Consider the following 19,532-nt stretch of genomic DNA (forward strand, 5'->3'; position numbering starts at 1 on the left):
TGTTAGACCATGGGCTGGGGCTGAGTCGAGATGTCTCCCTCAGCTTAAGAGCATCACTGCACTGGACACTCAGTCACTTTCTTCACTGCTCCCCTGTCTCCCTCTGTCACACAGGCTGGAATGCAATGGCAGGATCTCAGCTCACTGCAATCTGTTTCCCGGTTTCAAGCAATTCTCCTGCCTCAGCCTCCTGAGTACTATAGGCGCGTGCCACCACACTCAGCTAATTTTTGTATTTTTAGCAGAGATGGGGTTTCACTACGTTGGCCGGGTTTAATCTCGAACTCCTGACCTCAGGTGATACACCCGCCGTGGTCTCCCAAAGTGCTGGGATTACAGGTTTGGGCCTCCGTGTCCAGCCTTTTCATTTATTTATTTTATTTTTTGAGACAGTCTTGCCCTGTCGCCCAGGCTGGAGTGCAGTGGTGCCATCTCGGCACACTGCAACCTCCACCCTCCTGGGTTCAAGCGATTCTCCTGCCTCAACCTTCTGAGTACTACAGGTGTGTGCCACCTTGCCCAGCTAATTTTTGTGTTTTTAGTAGAGACGGGGTTTCACCATGTTGGCCAGGCTGGTCTGCAACTGCTACCTCAGGTGATCCACCTGCCTCGGCCTCCCAAAGTGCTGGGATTACAGGGGTGAGCCACCACGCCCGGCTCCTGCTTATCCGATCTCTTAGTCATCTCTGCTGGCTCCACCTTAACTCCATGACCTCTGAGCGGTGCTGTGCCCTTGAACCTCTCTGTCTGCCCTTCTCCCCGTGGCCTCAGCTGGTCCCATTTGATGACTCCTGGTGCCTGCCTCCAGCCTTCTCCCTTGAACCCCAGACTCCTCCACTGGGAAGTGTGGGATTTCAGACCTCACGTGTCCAGAACAGATTCCTCCACCAGCCAAGATCTGCTCCTTGAAGACAGTAGTTGTCCTCCTTCCCGTAGCCCACATGCGATTGCTCAGCACACTCTGCTGGCTCTGGATCTTCTGCTTCTCCCTTGCTGCCAGCAGCATCCCTCACCTGGGACCACTGCGATAACTTCCTTTTGCTTTTAAACTTAGACCCCCAGAACCTCAAACAACAGCCGAGTGACCCTGTGAAATGTAAGCCGAGTCTCTCTCCAGAATCCTGGTGGTTTCCCATCTCTCCAAAAATCAGAGGCCACTGATGGCTACAATGATGGCTACAAGGCCTGTGGTGGCCTGGACCCACTGCCGCTCCCCGTCCTCATCCTCCGTTCTCCCTGCCGCTCACTAGGCTCAGCCACACTGGCCTTCCGATGCCTGATGGTGCCGAGGCTTCCCCCAACATCTGAACTGTTGCCTGCCCTTCTCTGTCACCCCGTACTCACTCCTTCCCTCCCTGTAGGAAGGTTCCTGCCACAAAACCTTCTCCACTGCAGCAGCCCCTTCCCTGCATTCTTACCCTCCAGTGACCTCTCACTCCCAGACACATAAGTTATTGAAAGCACTGCAGAGACTTAGCCTGTTGGCTTCACAGCCACGCCCCCTGCACGCAATGGGTGCTCAGTAAATACTCGGAACGATTTGAAGGACAGTGACCAAGAAAAGGGGATCTCCTTTAGGCCCAGACAGGAGGACAGGCACAGGCGCTGGGGGTCACACAGCCCAAGCTTACCTTCAGCAGTTCATAGAGCAGATCCATCTCATCCTTGCCCCGGGGCTTGGACTGGTCACCCATAAACCGCATCAGGGCTGCAGGCAGGATAAGAAACGGCACACAGCTGGGGCTGTGCTGGGGCTGGCCCTGGCTCGTGCCATTGCTGTGCAGGGCCTTCACCTGCCATCTGATGCCTCACTCTCAAAATGCATCGATGCCAGCCAGGGCAGCTGGTTGCAGCTCAACTCATGGGGAAACTGAGGCTCTTGGGTATCCGAGACCCCACACAGCACATAGCATCCTCTGGGCCCATGGACTGCCTTCCAACCCCAGACTCCACACAACCCACAACCCTTGAGCGGGAGTAGAAGCGAGTGAGGGCCCTGGGGTCCAGGAACCACCAGTGAGCTTCCTGGAGTTGGCAGACTGGGACGGAGCCAGGCAGAGCTCAAGGAGATAAAGGGACCAGACACCCAGGTTCATGGCACTGCAGACATGGGGACCCAGGATGCCTGTGGCCACTCACCCAGGAAGCTGGCCACAGCCAGCTTGCTCACATCATCGCTGAGGCTGAGGAGCGACTCCTGGATGGGAGCCTGCGGTCAAAGAGAGGAGGAGGCCATGGGTCTGGGGGGCCGTGGGGGTCAGAGGGCAGATCTACAGGCCAGACCCTTCCCTGCCTCTCTCCCACCTTGCTGTACTGCACCAGGCTGTCCGTGTCCTTCCCCGCGGCACCTCCATCTGCCTGGCCCAGCCTGTAGGGGGCAGAGGGAGACAGCCCAGCTTGTTTGGCCCTCCTGCCCTCATCCCAGCCAGCCAGGCAGGGAGAGTGCTAAGAGCACAGCCCAGTGGCTCTGAGCAAGGTGCTCTCTCTTGGGAAGACTGAGGACAGACAGGCACAGGGGTTGGCCCAGTGCACTCACAAGGCCTGGGACTTCCGGAAGTAACGCAGGGCGAATTCCCGCATGGTGTAGTTGTGGGAGTCGGTGGGCAGAGAGGCATAGGCCACAGAGGAGGGCAGGCTGGTGGCCTCCGAGTCGTCACTGTGTGCCTGGCTCCAAGGATGGGCAGGGCGCTGGGAGCACAAGAAACCTGGTGCCACCTGAGTGTCCAGTGCCCTGTCCCAGGGGTCCTGCCCCAGCCCCATCCCTCACCAGCCAGACACCAAAGGAGAAAGACCAGAAGCCAGGAAAGTGAAGAGCTGTTTATTAAGCATCTGCTGGGGCAGCGTTGAACTAAGTACCACGTGGGACACAAGAGCAGCCCAGCCCAGCCCCTGCCTGCAAGGAGTGCACAGTCTTGCTGGAGAGACAAGGCGAGCCATCAGGAGGGGGCAGAGGGGCAGCCACAGGAGACGGACAGCAGGGTGGTCCCACCGCATGGCAGCCTCGGGAGCGGTCAAACCCCTTTCCTTCCTCAGTCTCAGGCAGGCCTTGCCTCTGGTTGTCCCTCTCCCATCTTCCTCACCTCTGAGGCCCTGTCCCACTGAGCCAGCCCTGGTTCCCCGTTGGACAGCTGACCCCTGTGCCAGCCACTCCTCTGCTCCTTGGAGAAGGAAAAGTCGGGAGCGGCAGCCGGCTGCACTATGTCGGCAGGGAAGAGTCCGGAACGGCCCCCGGCAGAGCCAAACTGCCAGCCTGGAAGGCACCCAGGGATATGGCTCACCCACTGGACCCCCCGCCCCTGGGCAGCCTCTGACAAGTGGATGTGTGAGCCCCTGCCGGCTCTGGTGATACCTGGCTCCAGGGTGGCCACCGGCAGCAGCTTGATGAGGTCCCCACGGTGGAAGCTGAGGAGGCTGCAGTTGTCAGTGATGTAGCTGCGCAGGGCGATGACATAGCCAGAGTCCTGTGGGCAAGCAGGTGAGGGCCTGGAGCAGCGAGCCTGCCTGTGCCTCCCTGTCCTGCCTGCCCACCTGCTCCCCCTGCTGGCCTCCCCCTCCACCTAGCACCCCAGACTTCCAGGGATTTGGCCCAAACTCCCAGCCCCTGCCCCCACAGGGAAGACAGACGGGGAGATGCAGCATCGGTGAGGGCTGCCCGCCCGGCCTTCCAACCTGCGCCCCACACTTGCCTTCTTAAGCTCACTCAGGAACAGCTCAACCAGTGCCTCGATGGCCCTTGCCCGGGCTGTGTGCAGCACCAGCTGCTCGCTCTTCAGCGACAGCTCCAGGGTGGAGCTGCCCCGGCACTCCACGCCCAGCACCTCCGCGAAGCTGCGCAGGGGCCGGGCATGAACTGGGGTCATCTTGCCACCTGCCCCCACCTCTAGCCCAGGGTCGTGGGCCAGCGCACCTGTATGAGCAGAGAATCTTCAGCTGGTCGGGGCGGAGGCTGGGGCCTTGGGTCACCTTGAGCAGTCGCAGCCCGCGGTGGGACACGGCTAACAGCTGCACGTCGCTGCCGCTCTCGCCCTACAAGAAGGTGGTGGGTCTCGGGCAGGCTCCTGGGTCCTGCTACTGCCCAAGATGCCCTGGAGCTGCCCAGGGCCAGAGGCTGGGCTTTGTCCTTCCCCTGGCGCCTGCCCCCCAGCTCTCCTGCTTGTGGAGGGTCTGTGCCCATGCACTCCAGGATCCAGGCTGGGGGCCTGGCATCCCAACTCCCTACTCCAGCGCCACTGACCGAGACAGGAAAGAAGCGGGAGAAGTAATTGGCCCAGTTGTCCCGAGCGGCCACCACGATGCGCTTCTTGACGCTGTCTTCAGTGGTGGTGAGAGAATCCAGGTCCACCTCCAAGTCTCCTGTGGGCAGGAAGGACCCAGGCTGCCCTCTGCTCACACAGAGGGGGCTCTAGAGTTTGCTCCCATGCTGCTCCGTCCTTCAGAGCAGGTGCGGCCCCCAGCACTCAAGCTCCCAACTCCACGGTTCCTGGACCCATACCCAGCAGGTCTTTCATTTTCCGCCGCTCATTCTGGGAAATCCGGATACAGGACTCGGAGAAGGTGTCCCGCAGGATCTGGGGGCAGAGCTAGGTGGTCACCACCAGGTCCTGAGACAGAGCCCACCTCCAGAGCAGCCATCGACATGCATGAAGGAAAAGCTGAGGGGGCCAATGGAGGGCGCCCTGGCCCCCATGGCCTGTGTGCTCAGCAGAGGGCCTAGGTGGGGCAGGGAGGGGTGGAGGGCTTGGGCCACCTCCATTCACACGTCTCACCTGTCATCCCCTGCAACTGCCAGCCCTCCCTTTTCACTCACTGCCCAGAGACCCCGTGGTAACTGCCCTTGGATCAGCCCAGATACAAGATTGTTTGGGGCAGGGGGCGGGTGCTACTGCAGAATTAGGGGGAACAGAGGCTCACTCCTGGGAGCGTTCAGAGGTGGCAAAGTGACAACCATTTATTAAGTACCTACTGTGTGCTAGAGCCTGTGTTGTGCACTGTACACACTTTGCTTTTAATCTTTATCTATAAAACTAGATGAATAATGGTCCCTACTTCTTGTTGTTGAGAGACAGTCTTGCTCTGTCACCCAGGCTGGAGTGCCGTGGCACAATCTCGGCTCACTACAACCTCTGCCTCCCGGTTTCAAGCAATTCTCCTGCCTCAGCCTCCCAAGTAGCTGGGATTACAGGTGCGTGCCACCACGCCTGATTTTTGTATTTTTAATAGAGACGGAGTTTCACCATGTTGGCCAGACTGGTCTCGAACTCCTGACCTCGTGATCCACCTGCCTTGGCTTCCCAAAATGCTGGGATTACAGGCGTGAGCCACCGCACCTGGCCATGGTCCCTACTTCTTAGGGATGTTATGAAGGTTCAATGAAGGCAAGTCTGGGCACACAGAAGTGCCCCCTAGTGCTAGCTGCCAACATGCCCTACATGGTGTTAACCTGGCCTAGCCATTAAACAAAGGGCACCAGAGATGCCATCTCTGCAGATGTCTCAGGCTGGCAGGTGGGCCAGCTCTCACCTGCTCACAGAGGAGCCGCAGGTAGTAGGGATGGCTGAAATTCTCCCGTGGGTAGAACACCTGGAGGAGGGCACAGAAGGGCAAAGATTGGTGGGTCTGGTGCCACTTCCCAATCAGTCTCCGCCCTCCCAGGCCTGGAAAAATCAGCCTTGAGATGGTGGGCTGTGGGGAGGGGATGCTGGGGTCCCAGGCTGGGATGCACAAAGCCTGCCGCCTCCCTGCCAGCCCAAGGAGGACAGGCCAAGGCCCCACCCTCATGCCCACCTCCTTTCGTAGGAACAACTTCCAGGGCGTGCCGGTGTAGGAGAAGCACACGCTGCCAGAGGGTGCGAGTAGCCGGGTGGAGACCCCCTGGTCCTCCATGGGCTGTGTCAAGCCTGGCAGAGAGGAGGGGGTGAGGAGCCTCAGTGAGGGGCTGCAGAGCCAGAGAGATGGGGGCATGGGAGGGAAGATCTTCGTCCCCAAGAGCCTTCCAAGGGCCTGGCTCTCCCAACCTCCAGCTGCCTTACTCCTTCCATGGCACCATCTCCTGCCTCCATTTCGGGCCCTAAACTTTCCTTGATGTCCCTGAGGCTCGTGGGCCTTCTTTTTTTTTTGAGACGGAGTCTTGCTTTGTCGCCCAGGCTGGAGTGCAGTGACACGATCTCGGCTCACTGCAAGCTCCGCCTCCCGGGTTCACGCCATTCTCCTGCCTCAGCCTCTCCGAGTAGCTGGGACTACAGGCGCCCGCCACCACGCCCGGCTAATTTTTTTGTATTTTTAGTAGAGACGGGGTTTCACCGCGTTAGCCAGGATGGTCTCCATCTGCTGACCTCGTGATCCGCCCGCCTCGGCCTCCCAAAGTGCTGAGATTACAGGCGTGAGCCACCGCGCCCGGCCTCTCGTGGGCCTTCTATGACCATGACAGTCAGCCAGGGCCACTAACTTCCTCACAGAGCTGTCGGGTATGTGTCAGGGACAACACCCTGTGTGTGACAGCCTCTCAATGACAGCCCCAAAGATGCCCAGGCCCTGCCCTGGGTGGGAACACGGAAGCTGGGACTCCCCAGCTACGTACGGCTCCAAAGTCCAGAAGCCCGAACAGCTGGCCTCAGCCATGCGGAAATGCCTTCAGCCCTGGCACCAAGAGTCTGTGCGAACCCTGCCTCCGCCCCAGTGAAGCCCACGGCGCAGGGGAAGTGTGGTTCCTTACGACGATGCTCTGCTGAAAGGGTCCCTGGGTCCTCGGGCAGAGGCAGTGGTGGTGCTGGTGGAGGTGGGGGTGTCTGGGCAGTGGGCAGCTTCTGGCCAAACAGGTCCAGAAGGGACCCCTGCCTTTCCTTGATGGAGCTAGAGGGCCCAAGCTGTAGCGGGGCCTTGGGTCGAGGAGCCACAGCTGGCGGGGGGCCCTTTCCTGGGCCGGGGGACAGCATCTGGGGGGATAGAGAGAAAGTACACAGGCTGAGTCACAGCACAAGGCCAAGTTCGCCCCAGAGAGCCTTGGGCTCCCCAGCGCAGCAGCACACACTCTGGGGGAGACAGACCGGGGTGCTCACCGGCGGGGGCGAGTGGGCACCGTTGATACCCAGCTTGGCCAGAGCTTCGTCCTTGGGGTCGATTTTCTTCGGGAAACCTTTGGGCGTCCTCGTGGGAGAAGCAAGAGGTCACTAAGTTAATATGGTGATTCCCGGAGGAGAGGGACAGCCCTGGCCACCTCCCCCTGGGGGGCCACCTCCCCCTGGGGGCCCACCTGGATGGCTGCACGGGCACAGGCACGGGGCCCGGGCGGCTCTGGTACATGCGGATGATGTTGCCAATTTCCCTGCTGGGTTGTGGCCGCTTGGACTTGGAGTCTGAGCTGTGCACCATGGTCCCCCTGCCTTGGGCTGGCCCTTGGCCACAGCCCTTGGCCGATGTCTCCTTGGCTGGCTCAGCCTCAGCCTCTTTTACAGCTTTGGCCCCACCTTGCTTCAATGGCTTCTTCACAATGGGGGGAGGGGGAGGAGGAGGAGGGGACAGCACTGACCAGGAAAACAGGAAAGACCGTTAAACGCTGTGCAGAGCCACAGGAGCCCCAGGCCCTGCCCAGCTCCCCACAACCTGCTCTTGTTTCCACTTCTTGCTCCTCCTGCTCCTCCTGCTCCTGCGTCTCTCCCTGGGGGACGTGGACCTTGGCCGGGGGCTTCATCGTCCTCACTGTGATCTGCGGCTGCCCTGCAAGTGTCCCGGATGGCCTTCAAAGTTACCCGCACTGGCCCAGCTGGGCTCCTGGATGGGCTGCACCAACTCCGGGGAGCAGAGCACACCCCACCTTCCCTGGCCCAGGCTAGGGGCACTGGCCATGTTTCTGCACGGGCCTGCCACCCCAAGTGCCCTCACCCATCTTCTGGAAATAGTTCCGTTTCTGCTGGAAGCTCTTGGGCCGATAGAGCCTGTCTTCAGCCTCCTCGGAGGTCTCCTGGCAGAAGCAGAAGTGAGTGGCAGCTCAGCCAGCCTGGGTGCCACACTCGCCACACCCCTCGGGTCCCCAGTCCCAAGCCAGCAGCCTCTTCCCTGCGTCTGCCTACTCACCCTGCCCATGTCCCCTGCCCCTGCAGTCCCCACCCTCACACCCCTTCCTGAGAACACGGTCACCTCCTCACCCTCAGGCAGCCACCCTCTGATTCCAGGTCACGCTGTGGCTTCTCTGGGGGTGTGGGGGGCTTCCTGGGCTTGGAGGTGACGGCTGAGGGTGAGGCCTGGGACGCAGCCTCGGAGGCCCGAGCCTGCCGCTGCCGCTGCTGCATCTGCTGCTCCAGGGACAGGGTCATGGCCTGAGCTGTCATCTGCTGGGCCTGAAGCAGGAGGAGCAGCCAGTTCAGACCCTCATCCCCGAGCCACAGACCTCTCCTCCACCAGGCAGCCCCAGAGCCCTGCCAGTGCTCACCAGGATGAGCGCCTGCTGGTTGATAAAGTTCTGCTGCTGGACGGCCAGCTGCCCTGCATCCAGGCTGGGAAGCGGTGGCTGCGGTGGCACCACCATGGCTGTGAGGGCAGCAGGCGGCCAGAGCGGTGGGCACCACGGCCAGCCTTGAAGCTTGCTGCCCACTGTGCACTCGGGACTCCTAGCAGGACCCTCCCTCCTCCAGTCCCAGAGCTGGTGGCTGCTCTCCTGAGAAGGGACTCTGGTGCCCCCAGCCCAGACTTACCTGGCATGGCAGGGACTGTGCCCATCGCTGGCATCATGGGCATGGGTGCAGGGACCATGCCTGGCTGGTATCCAGGCATCTGAATCATTCCTGGGTACACTGAGGTAACACGCCCTCCCTGTCAGTCCCTGCCTGGGTCCACATGCCACCTCCCTCCAGCCCCAGGCACAGAGAAGAGCATCGGGCACTGGGTTGCTGGCCAGGGCACCAATCGCCAGTGCCAGAGGGGTCCCAGGCCATGCCTGCCATGCTGCCGGGCCCAGAGGCCCTGGGTGAGGAATCAGCCCCTCACTCACCCATGGGGTAGCCCTGCTGCGTGGGTCCAATGGCGCCCCCACCCTTCATGCGGCTGCTCAGAGCCCAGCTCTGTTCCAGATCCTGAAGGGACAATGGTCACAGGCCAGAGAGCCCTGAGAAAAATGGAAGGGGCAGCAGAGGCCCCGGGGGGTTGGGGCAGGGGCATTCGGGGGCTGTGCCAGACTCACGCTGAGGCTGGAGGATATCACTGGTTGGAAGATCTGGTCCAGGAAGCCGTCCAGGCTCCCTGAACTCTGGGCCTCCCCTGTGGGGCAGGGAGAGGGTTGGAGTCATGGCCCAGGGCGTGGGGCTTCCCATGCTCTGCCAACCTCCATGTGCCCACTCCAGCCTTACCTGTGTGGTCCCTGCTGGGCAGCGTTGGGGCTGGACCTGGAGGGGGTCCTGGGGGCAGTGAGGGGGCCTGGATGCCAGGGGCAAGGGGAATGACCTCGGCTCTGCAGGAAACAGGATCCAGCTAAGGGGGTGGCCAAGGCTGAGGGTCACCCAGGCTGGGGCAAGAGGTAGAAGCTGCTGCGGGGGTCGCCCCATGGTTGGGAGGAGGCTGGGTGGGAGGGCTGGGCCTGCGGCAGCTCCTATAAACCCCTGAGTGTGGCAGGGTGGCTGTGGGGTCCCCCGGCAGGAGCAGGCTGGGGAAAGGGGTGCTGGGTGTCACCTACGAGCCAAGAGGAGTGATGGGGTAGCTGCGGGGACGAGCTGGGTCCCCCAGGTCCTCAGTCTGGCTGATCAGGTCCAGCACAAAGTCGCAGCCAGCCAAGTCCTGCCATGCGTCTCTGGAGTACAGTGACACTGACCAGCCCCGGGGAGGCGCCTCCAGGCCTCTGGGTGGGAGGGGAGCAGTCAGTGGGGCAGGCGGCCATCCAGAAGGGGCAAGGACCACAGGGCGGGCCAAGGGGGCAGGGGGCTGAGGAAGGGAGGATGGCCCTGGAACCGCCTGGCCCGGGACCCAGGTTCGCTCAGCAGCGGGGACTGCTCCCCTCCTCACCTCACGGCCCTCCATTTCCACAAGGGCTCCAGCGGGGACATTTATTTTCTGACCTACTGAGTTAGAATCTGGGCCGTGGGAGCTCCCAAGCCCCTCATTCCTAATCTGCCCCCGGCTCCCCATCGCCATCTGCCGTCTGGCCTCTGCCCACCCCGGGACACCTTCCCTCCCTCCCCTCCCTCCCCCCAAGACTGGGCTTGGAGAAGGAGGAGGGTATAGGACAATGGTCACTTTGGCCACACTGTCCCCCATCCCCAGTTCCCATACCTGCTCTGCAGGATCCACCCAGCTAGCTGCTCCCCGGTGGTCCAAGACTCCACCTCGGCCGAGTAGCACTCCTCTGCAGGGGCGCGGGGGGTGGGGGCAAAAGTGAGGGACAGCAAGGTCCACCCTGACAGGAAGGGGCTGCTGTCCCCATGAGGGTTTCAAAAGCAGGACAGAGGGGAGGGAGACCAGGGTCACTGAGGACAGGGCAGCAGGAAGGCTGGAGCAGGAAGGGGTTCCAGGGAGGGCAAAGGGGCAGGGCTGGCCCCACTTCAGGCCTGGGAGGCCTCAGCCAGAGGCAGCCCTCACCGCTGAAGGTGAACACGTCCAGCGCCATGCGGCCCCGCCGCCATCCGGCCAGCCACTCCAGCTGGGTCGGGGGGTGGGCCCTAGTGGCCCCCGAGGCCAGCTGCGACTGCTCCAAGGCCCCCAGCAGCTTGTGCTGGCACAGCGCTGCCATGCCCCTGGGGGCCTGGTCAGACACGAACCTGCAGGGCGGGCACAGGCTGCAGCGGAGGCAGAGGGTGATCCAGTGACCCCACCTGCCAGGTCCCCCCCTCCCAGGCCCCTTACTTGAGCAGCGGCTGCTGTAGCACAGGCAGTGGTGGAAACGCACTGAGCAGAACAGCCATGAGGGCCCAGCCACGCTGGCTCTGCTGTTCGTCTGGGTTCTGCCATAGCTGGGCCACCAGCTGGCTAAAGAGCTCATTCCGCAGCCCTGGCCGGGACTGCCCCTGCCGCACCAGGTATGTGCCCATGGTCTGCCTCTGCCAGGACTCCAGGGATCCGTCCCTCAGGAGCCGCAGCATCTGCCGACACAGCCGGGTAAGGGCGGGATGTACAGGGCTCCCAGGCGCCCGTCCTGTCCCTTCTCCAATGTGTCACTCACCACTTTGTTGATGTCCAGGGCATGCTGAGGGTTCTCTCCGTCCAGCTGGGTTAGGGGCTTCGCCAGTGGCTCCCCCGGCCTGGGCAGGGATGGTTCCTGCAAGGAAGGAGAGGGCTTAGTCCATGCTCGCCAGCTGCTAAGACAGCCCGGGGTCCCCACCACCGGAGCAGACATCTTGGGAGAGGCAGACGGCTGGACAGAACTATGCATCTTAATGCGCTTTGTATTTTATTTTTTATTTTGAGGCAGAGTCTTGCTCTGTCGCCCAGGCTGGAGTGCAGTGGCACAATCTCAGCTCACTGTAGCCTCCACCTCCCAGGTTCAAGTGATTCTCCCGTCTCAGCCTCCTGAGTAGCTGGGACTACAGGCACCTGCCACTGCGCCCGGCTTATTTTTGTATTTTTAGTAGAGACGGGGTTTCACCATGTTGGCCAGGCTGGTCTCAAACTTCTGACCTCAGGTGATCCACCCACCTCGGCCTCCCAAAGTGCTGGGATTACAAGCATGAGCCACCATGCCCAGCCTATATGTGCAGTCTGGAATCCTGCATTTGTATTTACTGCTGAAGTCTGGACAGTTTCCCTTGTCAATAAACATTCTTTAAGGTCATGACTTCAAAAGCAGGGCACTAGCGCAGGTACAACAAAGGTGTGGCATCGTGGATCTAAATAACTTCTCCCAACAATAACACCAACTGTTATCACCAGTAACACTCTATGGTGAGACATTTACATTCAATGGTTATTTTCAGAGCAATTCAGCGCTATTCACAGCCCCAAAGGCTGGGGAGGGAGGAGGGAAAGAGCTGACAGCAGGGGGACAAAAATGCAGCGTCTGCCAGGCAGGTGCTAACTCAGAATGGTGAGGCCAGTGGGAAGAGCTTAGGCCCGGGCGCCCACCTGAAAGCCGATGGAGACGAAGCTGGAGAAAGGGAACCGGTCAATGTCTGTTGGGAGAGTCAGGCTGGGCCGGGCAGGAACCTCGGGGGGCAGGCACTCGGTGATGCTCCCAGCCAGGGCGTCCTGATGGCCTGGGAACAAGCACCAGGAGGCAGCCCAGGAACACCCAGGTGTGGTACCTGGCCCTGGGACCACCTCCACCCCTCACCACGAGCCATCAGCCCCTGTGCACAGGGATCCCAGCGGTAAGCTCAGGGGAGCCTGGAGCATCAGAGGGAGGAACCACAAGGGACAGACACACCCCACAGTAAAGAGACTGGAGAGGGGGTCGTAAGGAGGACACCAACAAGACTCACCTTCCGCCGTCCTCAGCATGACGGCCAGCTCAGCCGGGATCTCCAAGCGCCCCAGCTCCTGGCAGAGGGGACCCATTTACCCAGGATCCGTAGGAGGGGCCTAGGGACCAGTGTCCCTCCCCACACCCTCACCCCCAAGATTATAAACATCCCCTCCAAAGGCCAAGGTGTTTGTTTTTTGAGACAGGGTCTCACTCTGTCACCCAGGCTTTTTGCAGTGGTGCCATCATGGCTCACCGCAGCCTTGACTTCCGAGGCTCAAGCTCAAGCGATCCTCCCACCTCAAACCTCCTGAGTAACTGAGACCACAGGCATGTGCTACTGCGTCCAGCTAATTGTTATTGTTTTTGTAGAGATGGGGTCTTGCCATGTTGCCCAGGCTGGTCTCAAATTCCTGGGCTCAAGCAATCCTAGCACCTCGGCCTCAAAGTGCTGGGATTATGGGCGTGAGCCACCACGCCCAGCAAAAGACCAAGGATTCTGACCCTGACACTCAAACAAACAGAGCCCCGAGGACCCTCCGAGGGAAACCAAGAGCCAAGGGCACCCCGGTCCTCTTCTCAGGAGAGGCAATGCATGGCCCTGAGGGACAGGACCCATACTAGCACTCTGGCAGCCCTCTAAGCTGTCCCAGTCTCAGCAGGTTCATAGCCCCATGTAAACCCCCCCCCCCCACTTTCCAGGCCACCTACCATGCTTGGCACTCTCTCCAGGGCCCTTTCGCTGCTGTGCCAGCCCTGCCAATGCCCAAGCTGTTAGAGGAGATGTGGGAAGAGCTGATGCCTCCCATATGAGTCACCTGGGCGCACCTCCCCAGCTCTGAAGTTCAGCTGTCCCCTCCTGCCCCTGGGAGGTTCTCAGCAAAGGACCGAGAACAGATCAGGAGGGGCCAACCACCCCTGGCCCTCCAGGGCCCTCACCAGCCTTAGCGCTGTGGGCGTCCGCGCCCATCTGCCAGGGCACCGGGAAGAGGGCAGGAAGAAAGGAAGAAATGGTCCCAGCGGACAAAGTCCAGCCGGGGAGGGGCCAGAGAGGGGGTAGCACGTGGGCATTGACCTTTGAGCCGCTTTATAGACCTTAGGTCGGAGTCATCATGCAAAAGAGGGGAGCGGAAGGGGCCCAGGGGAGGCCTGGAGGGGATGGGAACCCCAGACAAGAGGGAAGAGCCAGGCCCTGGGGAGGGTGGGCAGGGATAGAGGAAGACAGCACCTCCCAAGGGCCCCGGCCTACCCTGGCTGGAGGGAAAAGGGATGAGTTCGAGGACTGTGTCGGAAGCCGCAGCCCTTGCGAGGCTGGGCTGAGAGGGTCGATGCTGCTGGGATTTGGGCAGCTTGGCCAGCTCAGGCAGCCTGGCTTCTACCCTGAGCTGCCCCACCCAAGCCCCTGCACCTGCAGTCTCTGCCGCCTCGAGAGCAGGGGCTGGGCCGCCAGCAGGATGGTGTTCAGCTGTCCCAGAGCTGCCCGCCGCCGGAGGTGCCGCTTCCTGGAGGCCGGGAAAAGGCAGGGGCGAAATGAAGAGTCCAAACTTATGCTTCCTGCCTGGCATTGGAATCCCCTAAGCCTGGACATTCATGTAAAAACTGACTTTGGACCAGAGAAGCCCTGGATGCTTCACAGAAATGACAGGAAAAGAATAGGATACTTCAAAAGAAAAGCAGGGTCGGGCGCGGTGGCTCAGGCCTGTAATCCCAGCACTTTGGGAGGCCGGGGCGGGGGGATCACTTGAGGTCAGGAGTTCAAGACCAGCCTGGCCAATATGGTGAAACCCTGTCTCTACTAAAAATACAAAAATTACAGTACACCTGTAATCCCAGCTCCTCAGGAGGCTGAGGCAGGAGAATCGCTTGAACCTGGGAGGTGGAGAGTCAAGTGAGCCGAGATCATGCCATTGCACTCCAGCCTGGATGACAGAACAAGACTCTGTCGGGAAGGGAGGGAGGAAGGAAGGAAGGAAGGAAGGAAGGGAGAAAGAAAGAGAGAGAGGGAGGGAGGGAGGAAGGAAAGAGAGAGAGAGGAGGAGGGAGGAGGGAGGGAGGGAAGAAGGGAGGAAGGAGAACAAGCAAACTGAGAGACTGTTCAGCCTGAGGGATTAAGATCTGACTCTCTGACTCTGGGCCTAGAATACCTGGGTTCAGATCAGTTCCCGATACGCACACTGACCAAAAAAAAAAAAAACAAAAAAAAACATTTCCCTTAGCTTGGTACGGTAGCTCATGCCTGTAATCCCAGCACTCTAGGAGGCTGAGGAAGGACAATTGCTTGAGACCAGCAGTTCAAGACCAGCCTGGGCAACATAGCAAGACCTCATCTCTACAAAAAAGATTTTTTAAATTAGCCAGGCATGATGGTGTGTCCTTGTAGTCCCAGCTACTTGGGAGGCTGAGGTAGGAGCTATGATTGGGTCACTGCTCTTTAGCCTGGGTGACAGAGTCAGACCCTGTCTTGTGGGAAAAAAAAAAAAACAAAAAAACAAAAAGGAGCAGCAGAACTTATTAAAAAGTAACATCATTGGCCGGGTGCAATGACTCATACCCGTATCACACCTGTAATCCCTGTAACTTGGGAGGCTGAAGTGGGAGGATCACTTGAGACCAGGAGCTTGAGACCAGCCTGGCCAACACGGTGAAACCCCGTCTCTACTAAAAATACAAAAAAGGCCAGGCGTGGTGGCTCACGCCTATAATCCCAGCACTTTGGGAGACCGAGGTGGGCAGATCACGAGGTCAGGAGTTCGAGACCAACCTGGCCAACATAGTGAAACTCTGTCTCTACTAAAAATAAAAAATTAGCCGGGCATGGTGGCAGGTGCCTGTAGTCCCAGCTACTTCATAGGCCGAGGCAGGAAGAATCGCTTGAACCCAGGAGGCGGAGGTTGTAGTGAGCTGAGACCAAGCCATTGCACTCCAGCCTGGGCAACAGAGCGAGACTCCATCTCAAAAGAAAAACAACAACAACAATAGCCGGGCGCAGTGGCTCAAGCCTGTAATCCCAGCACTTTGGGAGGCTGAGGCGGGCGGATCACGAGGTCAGGAGATCGAGACCATCCTGGCTAACATGGTGAAACCCCGTCTCTACTAAAAACACAAAAAAATTAGCCGGGCATGGTGGCGGGCGCCTGTATTCCCAGCTACTCGGGAGGCTGAGGCAGGAGAATGGCGTGAACCCAGGAGGTGGAGGTTGCGGTGAGCCGAGATCGCGCCACTGCACTCCAGCCTGGGGGACAGAGAAAGACTCCGTCTCAAAAAAAAAAGAAAAACAACAACAACAACAACAAATTAGCCGGGCTTGGTGGCCTATGCCCATAATCCAGCTACTCCAGAGGCTGAAGCACGAAAATCACTTGAAACCAGTAGCTGGAGGTGTCAGTGAGCTGAGATCACGTTGCTGCACTCCAACTTGGGTGATAGAGCAAGACTCTGTCTCAAAAAAATTTTTTTAATAAAAAATAATAATAATAAAAAATAAAGGCCGGGTGCAGTGGCTCATGCCTGTAATCCCAGCACTTTGGGAGGCTGAGGTGGGTGGATCACCTGAGGTCAGGAGTTCGAGACCAGCCTGGCCAACATAGGAAAACCCCATCTCCACTAAAAACACAAAAATTAGCTGGGCATGGTGGCAGGTGCCTGTAATCCCAGCTACTCAGGAGGCTGAGGCAGGAGAATGGCTTGAACCTGGGGTGGGGGGCAGAGGTTGCAGTGAGCTGAGATGGCACCCCTGCACTCCAGCCTGGGTGACAGAGCGAGATTCTGTCTCAAAAATTAATTAATTAATTAAAAAATAAAAACGGGCAGAGGAGAAACAGACATTTCTCCAAAGAAGTGACACTAATATCTGAGATGCTCAATGTCATTAGTCCAAGAGAAATGCACATCAAAGCCAAAATGAGATGCCACTTCACACCCACTAGCAGGGCTATGATTTTAAAAATGGAAAATAATAAGTACTGGCAAGGATATAGAGAAACTGGAACCCTTGCACATTGCTGGTAGAAACATAAAAGGATGCAGCCACTATGGAAAGCAATTTGGCAGCTCCTCAGAAAGTTAAACATAGAATTACCGTATGATAGAATTACCAGCACTTTCACTTCTAGGCCTATACCCCAAAGATTTGTAAACAGACTAGAACAGGCCAGGCGCAGTGGCTCACGCCTGTAATCCCAGCACTTTGAGAGGCTGAGGCGGGTGGATCGACTCAGGAGACAGGAGTTCAAGACCAGCCTGGCCAACATGGTGAAACCCCGTCTCTACTAAAAATCCAAAAAATTAGCTGGATGTGGTGGTGCATGCCTGTAATCCCAGCTACTCAGGAGTCTGAAGCAGGAGAGTTGCTTGAACCTGGGAGGCAGAGGTTGCAGTGAGCCGAGATCGAGCCACTGCATTCCAGCCTGAGCGACAGAGCGAGCCTCCGTCTCAAAATAATAATAATAATAATTTATTAACCCTCAAGCCTGGAACTGAATGAATTTCTGACACATGCTACAACATGGATGAACTTTGAAACATTATGTTAAGTGAAAGAAGCCAGTCGTAAAAGGAAATATTGTATGAGTCAACTTACAGGAAATATCTAGAATGGGCAACCTCATAGAGACTCAAGTAGACTGAAAGTCACCAGGAACTGGGGATCTTGCGGGGAATAGTTACTGCTTAATGGGTCCAGAGTTTCTGTTTGCGGGATGAAAACGTTTTGGAAATAGATAGTGGAGATGCCTGGCTCTCCTGATGTTCTCCACTGTCTTCACTTTATTCTCAGCCCTTGAGTTACTCTCTGGGAAGATTGCTGGCTGCTCTACCATCTGAATCTGACTCCCCAACTAGCCTGGGACGCCCCATCTCTGGCACCCCCAGCTCTGGCACCCCCAGCTCTGTCGCCAGCATCTGGCCCAGGGTAGACGAGGCAGACGGTCAGCCAACAGCTGTTGGAGGAATATGTGAAGACAGGCTGTGAGGGTGAATAACAGATGATTAGGTGAGAAGTGGGAGGGTTGTGTTATAGGACAGAGAAGTCTAAAGTCACTGCAGGGTGAAAGTCTGGCCTAAATTGGGCTGGGGAGGTAGTCAGGTCCTTAACAACATGATTCATGCTTTGAAAAGATGACTGTAGCCGGGCACGGTGGCTCACGCCTGTAATCTCAGCATTTTGGGAGGCTGAGGTAGGCAGATCACCTGAGATCAGGAGTTTGAGACCAGCCTGACCAACATGGAGAAACCCCGTCTCTACTAAAAATACAAAATTAGCCGGGCATGGTGGCACATGCCTGTAATCCCAGCTACTCAGGAGGCCGAGGCAGGAGGATTGCTTGAACCTGTTAGGTAGAGGTTGCAGTGAGCCGAGATCGCACCATTACACTCCAGCCTGGGCAACAAGAGTGAAACTCCATCTCAAAAAAAAAAATTAGCTGAGTGTGGTGGCACAAGCCTGTAATCCCAGCTACTCAGGAGGCTGAGGCAGGCGAATCGCTTGAACCCGGGAGGCAGAGGTTGCAGTGAGCTGAGATCGCGCCATTGCACTGCAGCCTGGGCAACAAGAGCAAAACTCCGTCTCAAAAAAAAAAAAAGATTATTCCCACAGTGTGGAAAACAGACTAGAAAAGAGAATGCTAAAGGAGTCAGGACCATAGGTTCAGGCGGCCTCAGTAGGTAATGAGTTTCTCGTGGCTGGAGTATTCAAGCAGAGGCTGCACGGGTATGGGGGGGAATGCCGTCAAGGAGAGTCATATGCCGATGAGATGGCACTGGGGCAGGATGACTTGCCTTGAGGCCATGTTTCCCCAACCCTGCCCCACCACCTGGAGGACGAGCCCACAGCCTCACCCCACCCACTTCAGCCCTGGCTCCAACGCCTGCAGACCTGGCCTGGAACCCACGCATGCGAGCCTGCATCTGGGGCAGGACGCGCTGGCGGGAGATGCAGGTGTGGAAGCTGCGGTGCAGGTTGACCAGGGCCTGGGAGCGCTGCTGGTCCCGGAGCTCCTCCAGCCACTGCCAGCCCTGCTCCTGCAGCAGGACCTGTGGGCAGAGGCGCGGGCTGTAGGCAGGAGCCAGGAACCAGCCCCACCTGCTCGCCTCCTACTGGTCTCAGCCTCCTCCCTTCCAGCCAAACCATTTGTTCTTCTGGCCCTGCCGCCCAGCCCTTCTGTCTCCGACCACTTGGACGGATCCCCAAATCCTGGGTTTGTCCCTTTGGGCCCAGAATGCATCTCTCCTTTCCCATTCAGGCTGCCCTCTGCACACAGGGATACACACACCTACCTTGGTGGCTCCAAGGTGATAGAGACGTGATTCGGCCCCCAGCACCTGGCTCAGGATGGCACCACACTTCTCCCGGTCGGAGAGGTCTTCCTGCCCTTCTGACCCCAGGGCCCGGAAGCTGCTCCAAGGATGGAGCTGAGATCAGAATAGCCAGAACCTCCTTTTACACTTTTTTTTGTTTTTGTTTTTGTTTTTTTAAGACAGAGTCTCGCTCTTTCATCCAGGCTGGAGTACAGTGACGTGATCTCAGCTCACTGCAAGCTCCGCCTCCCAGGTTCATGCCATTCTCCTGCCTCAGCCTCCCTAGTAGCTGGGACTACAGGCGCCCGCCACTGCACCTGGCTAATTTTTGGTATTTTTAGTAGAGACGGGGTTTCACCGTGTTAGCCAGGATGGTCTCGATCTCCTGACCTCGTGATCTGCCCGCCTCAGCCTCCCAAAGTGCTGGGATTATAGGCGTGAGCCACCGCGCCCGGCCTTTTTTTTTTTTGCCCAGACTGGAGTGCAATGGTGCGATCTCAGCTCACCACAACCTCTACCTCCCAGGTTCAAGTGATTCTCCTGCCTCAGCTTCCCGAGTAGCTGGGATTACCGGCATGCGCCACCACGCCTAATTTTGTATTTTTAGTAGAGACAGGGTTTCTCCATATTGGTCAGGCTGGTCCCGATCTCCTGACCTCAGGTGATCTGCCTGCCTCGGCCTCCCAAAGTGCTGGGATTACAGGCGTGAGCCACCGCGCCCAGCCCTTTCACACTTGCTATGCGACACCCTCAGCCCCTCGGTATTTATTCCATTTCTAGACCATTAAAAAATTTGGAAGGTGCCTGCTCTATGCCAGGCGCTCAGCTGGGGGCTGAGACACTGCAGTGAACTTGGGCAGGG

General features: G+C 58.4%; 1 protein-coding gene across 2 annotated transcripts in view; it reads right to left on the bottom strand.

Moving 5' to 3' along the window:
• MYO15B (myosin XVB) overlaps positions 1–19,532 on the bottom strand; it is a 43,454-nt gene that overhangs the window by 3,046 nt on the left and 20,876 nt on the right. For both annotated transcript variants that reach the window (XM_032178759.2, XM_058428817.1), the window contains 34 exons: positions 18,650–18,767; positions 18,249–18,406; positions 13,785–13,878; positions 13,088–13,147; positions 12,396–12,453; positions 12,040–12,170; positions 11,141–11,236; positions 10,825–11,060; positions 10,561–10,739; positions 10,255–10,327; positions 9,662–9,823; positions 9,339–9,439; positions 9,173–9,249; positions 8,984–9,065; positions 8,688–8,786; positions 8,426–8,523; positions 8,142–8,333; positions 7,879–7,957; positions 7,600–7,713; positions 7,250–7,520; positions 7,056–7,143; positions 6,713–6,932; positions 5,785–5,897; positions 5,521–5,580; positions 4,493–4,568; positions 4,235–4,353; positions 3,908–4,026; positions 3,687–3,828; positions 3,350–3,461; positions 3,081–3,250; positions 2,537–2,688; positions 2,305–2,368; positions 2,140–2,209; positions 1,632–1,708 (listed from right to left, as the gene is read on the bottom strand). In XM_032178759.2, the coding sequence (XP_032034650.1) occupies positions 1,632–1,708; positions 2,140–2,209; positions 2,305–2,368; positions 2,537–2,688; positions 3,081–3,250; positions 3,350–3,461; positions 3,687–3,828; positions 3,908–4,026; positions 4,235–4,353; positions 4,493–4,568; positions 5,521–5,580; positions 5,785–5,897; positions 6,713–6,932; positions 7,056–7,143; positions 7,250–7,520; positions 7,600–7,713; positions 7,879–7,957; positions 8,142–8,333; positions 8,426–8,523; positions 8,688–8,786; positions 8,984–9,065; positions 9,173–9,249; positions 9,339–9,439; positions 9,662–9,823; positions 10,255–10,327; positions 10,561–10,739; positions 10,825–11,060; positions 11,141–11,236; positions 12,040–12,170; positions 12,396–12,453; positions 13,088–13,147; positions 13,785–13,878; positions 18,249–18,406; positions 18,650–18,767 (4,060 nt within the window). The remainder of the gene's footprint in view (positions 1–1,631; positions 1,709–2,139; positions 2,210–2,304; positions 2,369–2,536; positions 2,689–3,080; positions 3,251–3,349; positions 3,462–3,686; positions 3,829–3,907; positions 4,027–4,234; positions 4,354–4,492; positions 4,569–5,520; positions 5,581–5,784; positions 5,898–6,712; positions 6,933–7,055; positions 7,144–7,249; positions 7,521–7,599; positions 7,714–7,878; positions 7,958–8,141; positions 8,334–8,425; positions 8,524–8,687; positions 8,787–8,983; positions 9,066–9,172; positions 9,250–9,338; positions 9,440–9,661; positions 9,824–10,254; positions 10,328–10,560; positions 10,740–10,824; positions 11,061–11,140; positions 11,237–12,039; positions 12,171–12,395; positions 12,454–13,087; positions 13,148–13,784; positions 13,879–18,248; positions 18,407–18,649; positions 18,768–19,532) is intronic.

This window comes from Hylobates moloch, unplaced genomic scaffold (assembly GCF_009828535.3).
Source record: "Hylobates moloch isolate HMO894 unplaced genomic scaffold, HMol_V3 SCAFFOLD_15, whole genome shotgun sequence".
Taxonomy (NCBI): Eukaryota; Metazoa; Chordata; class Mammalia; order Primates; family Hylobatidae; genus Hylobates; species Hylobates moloch.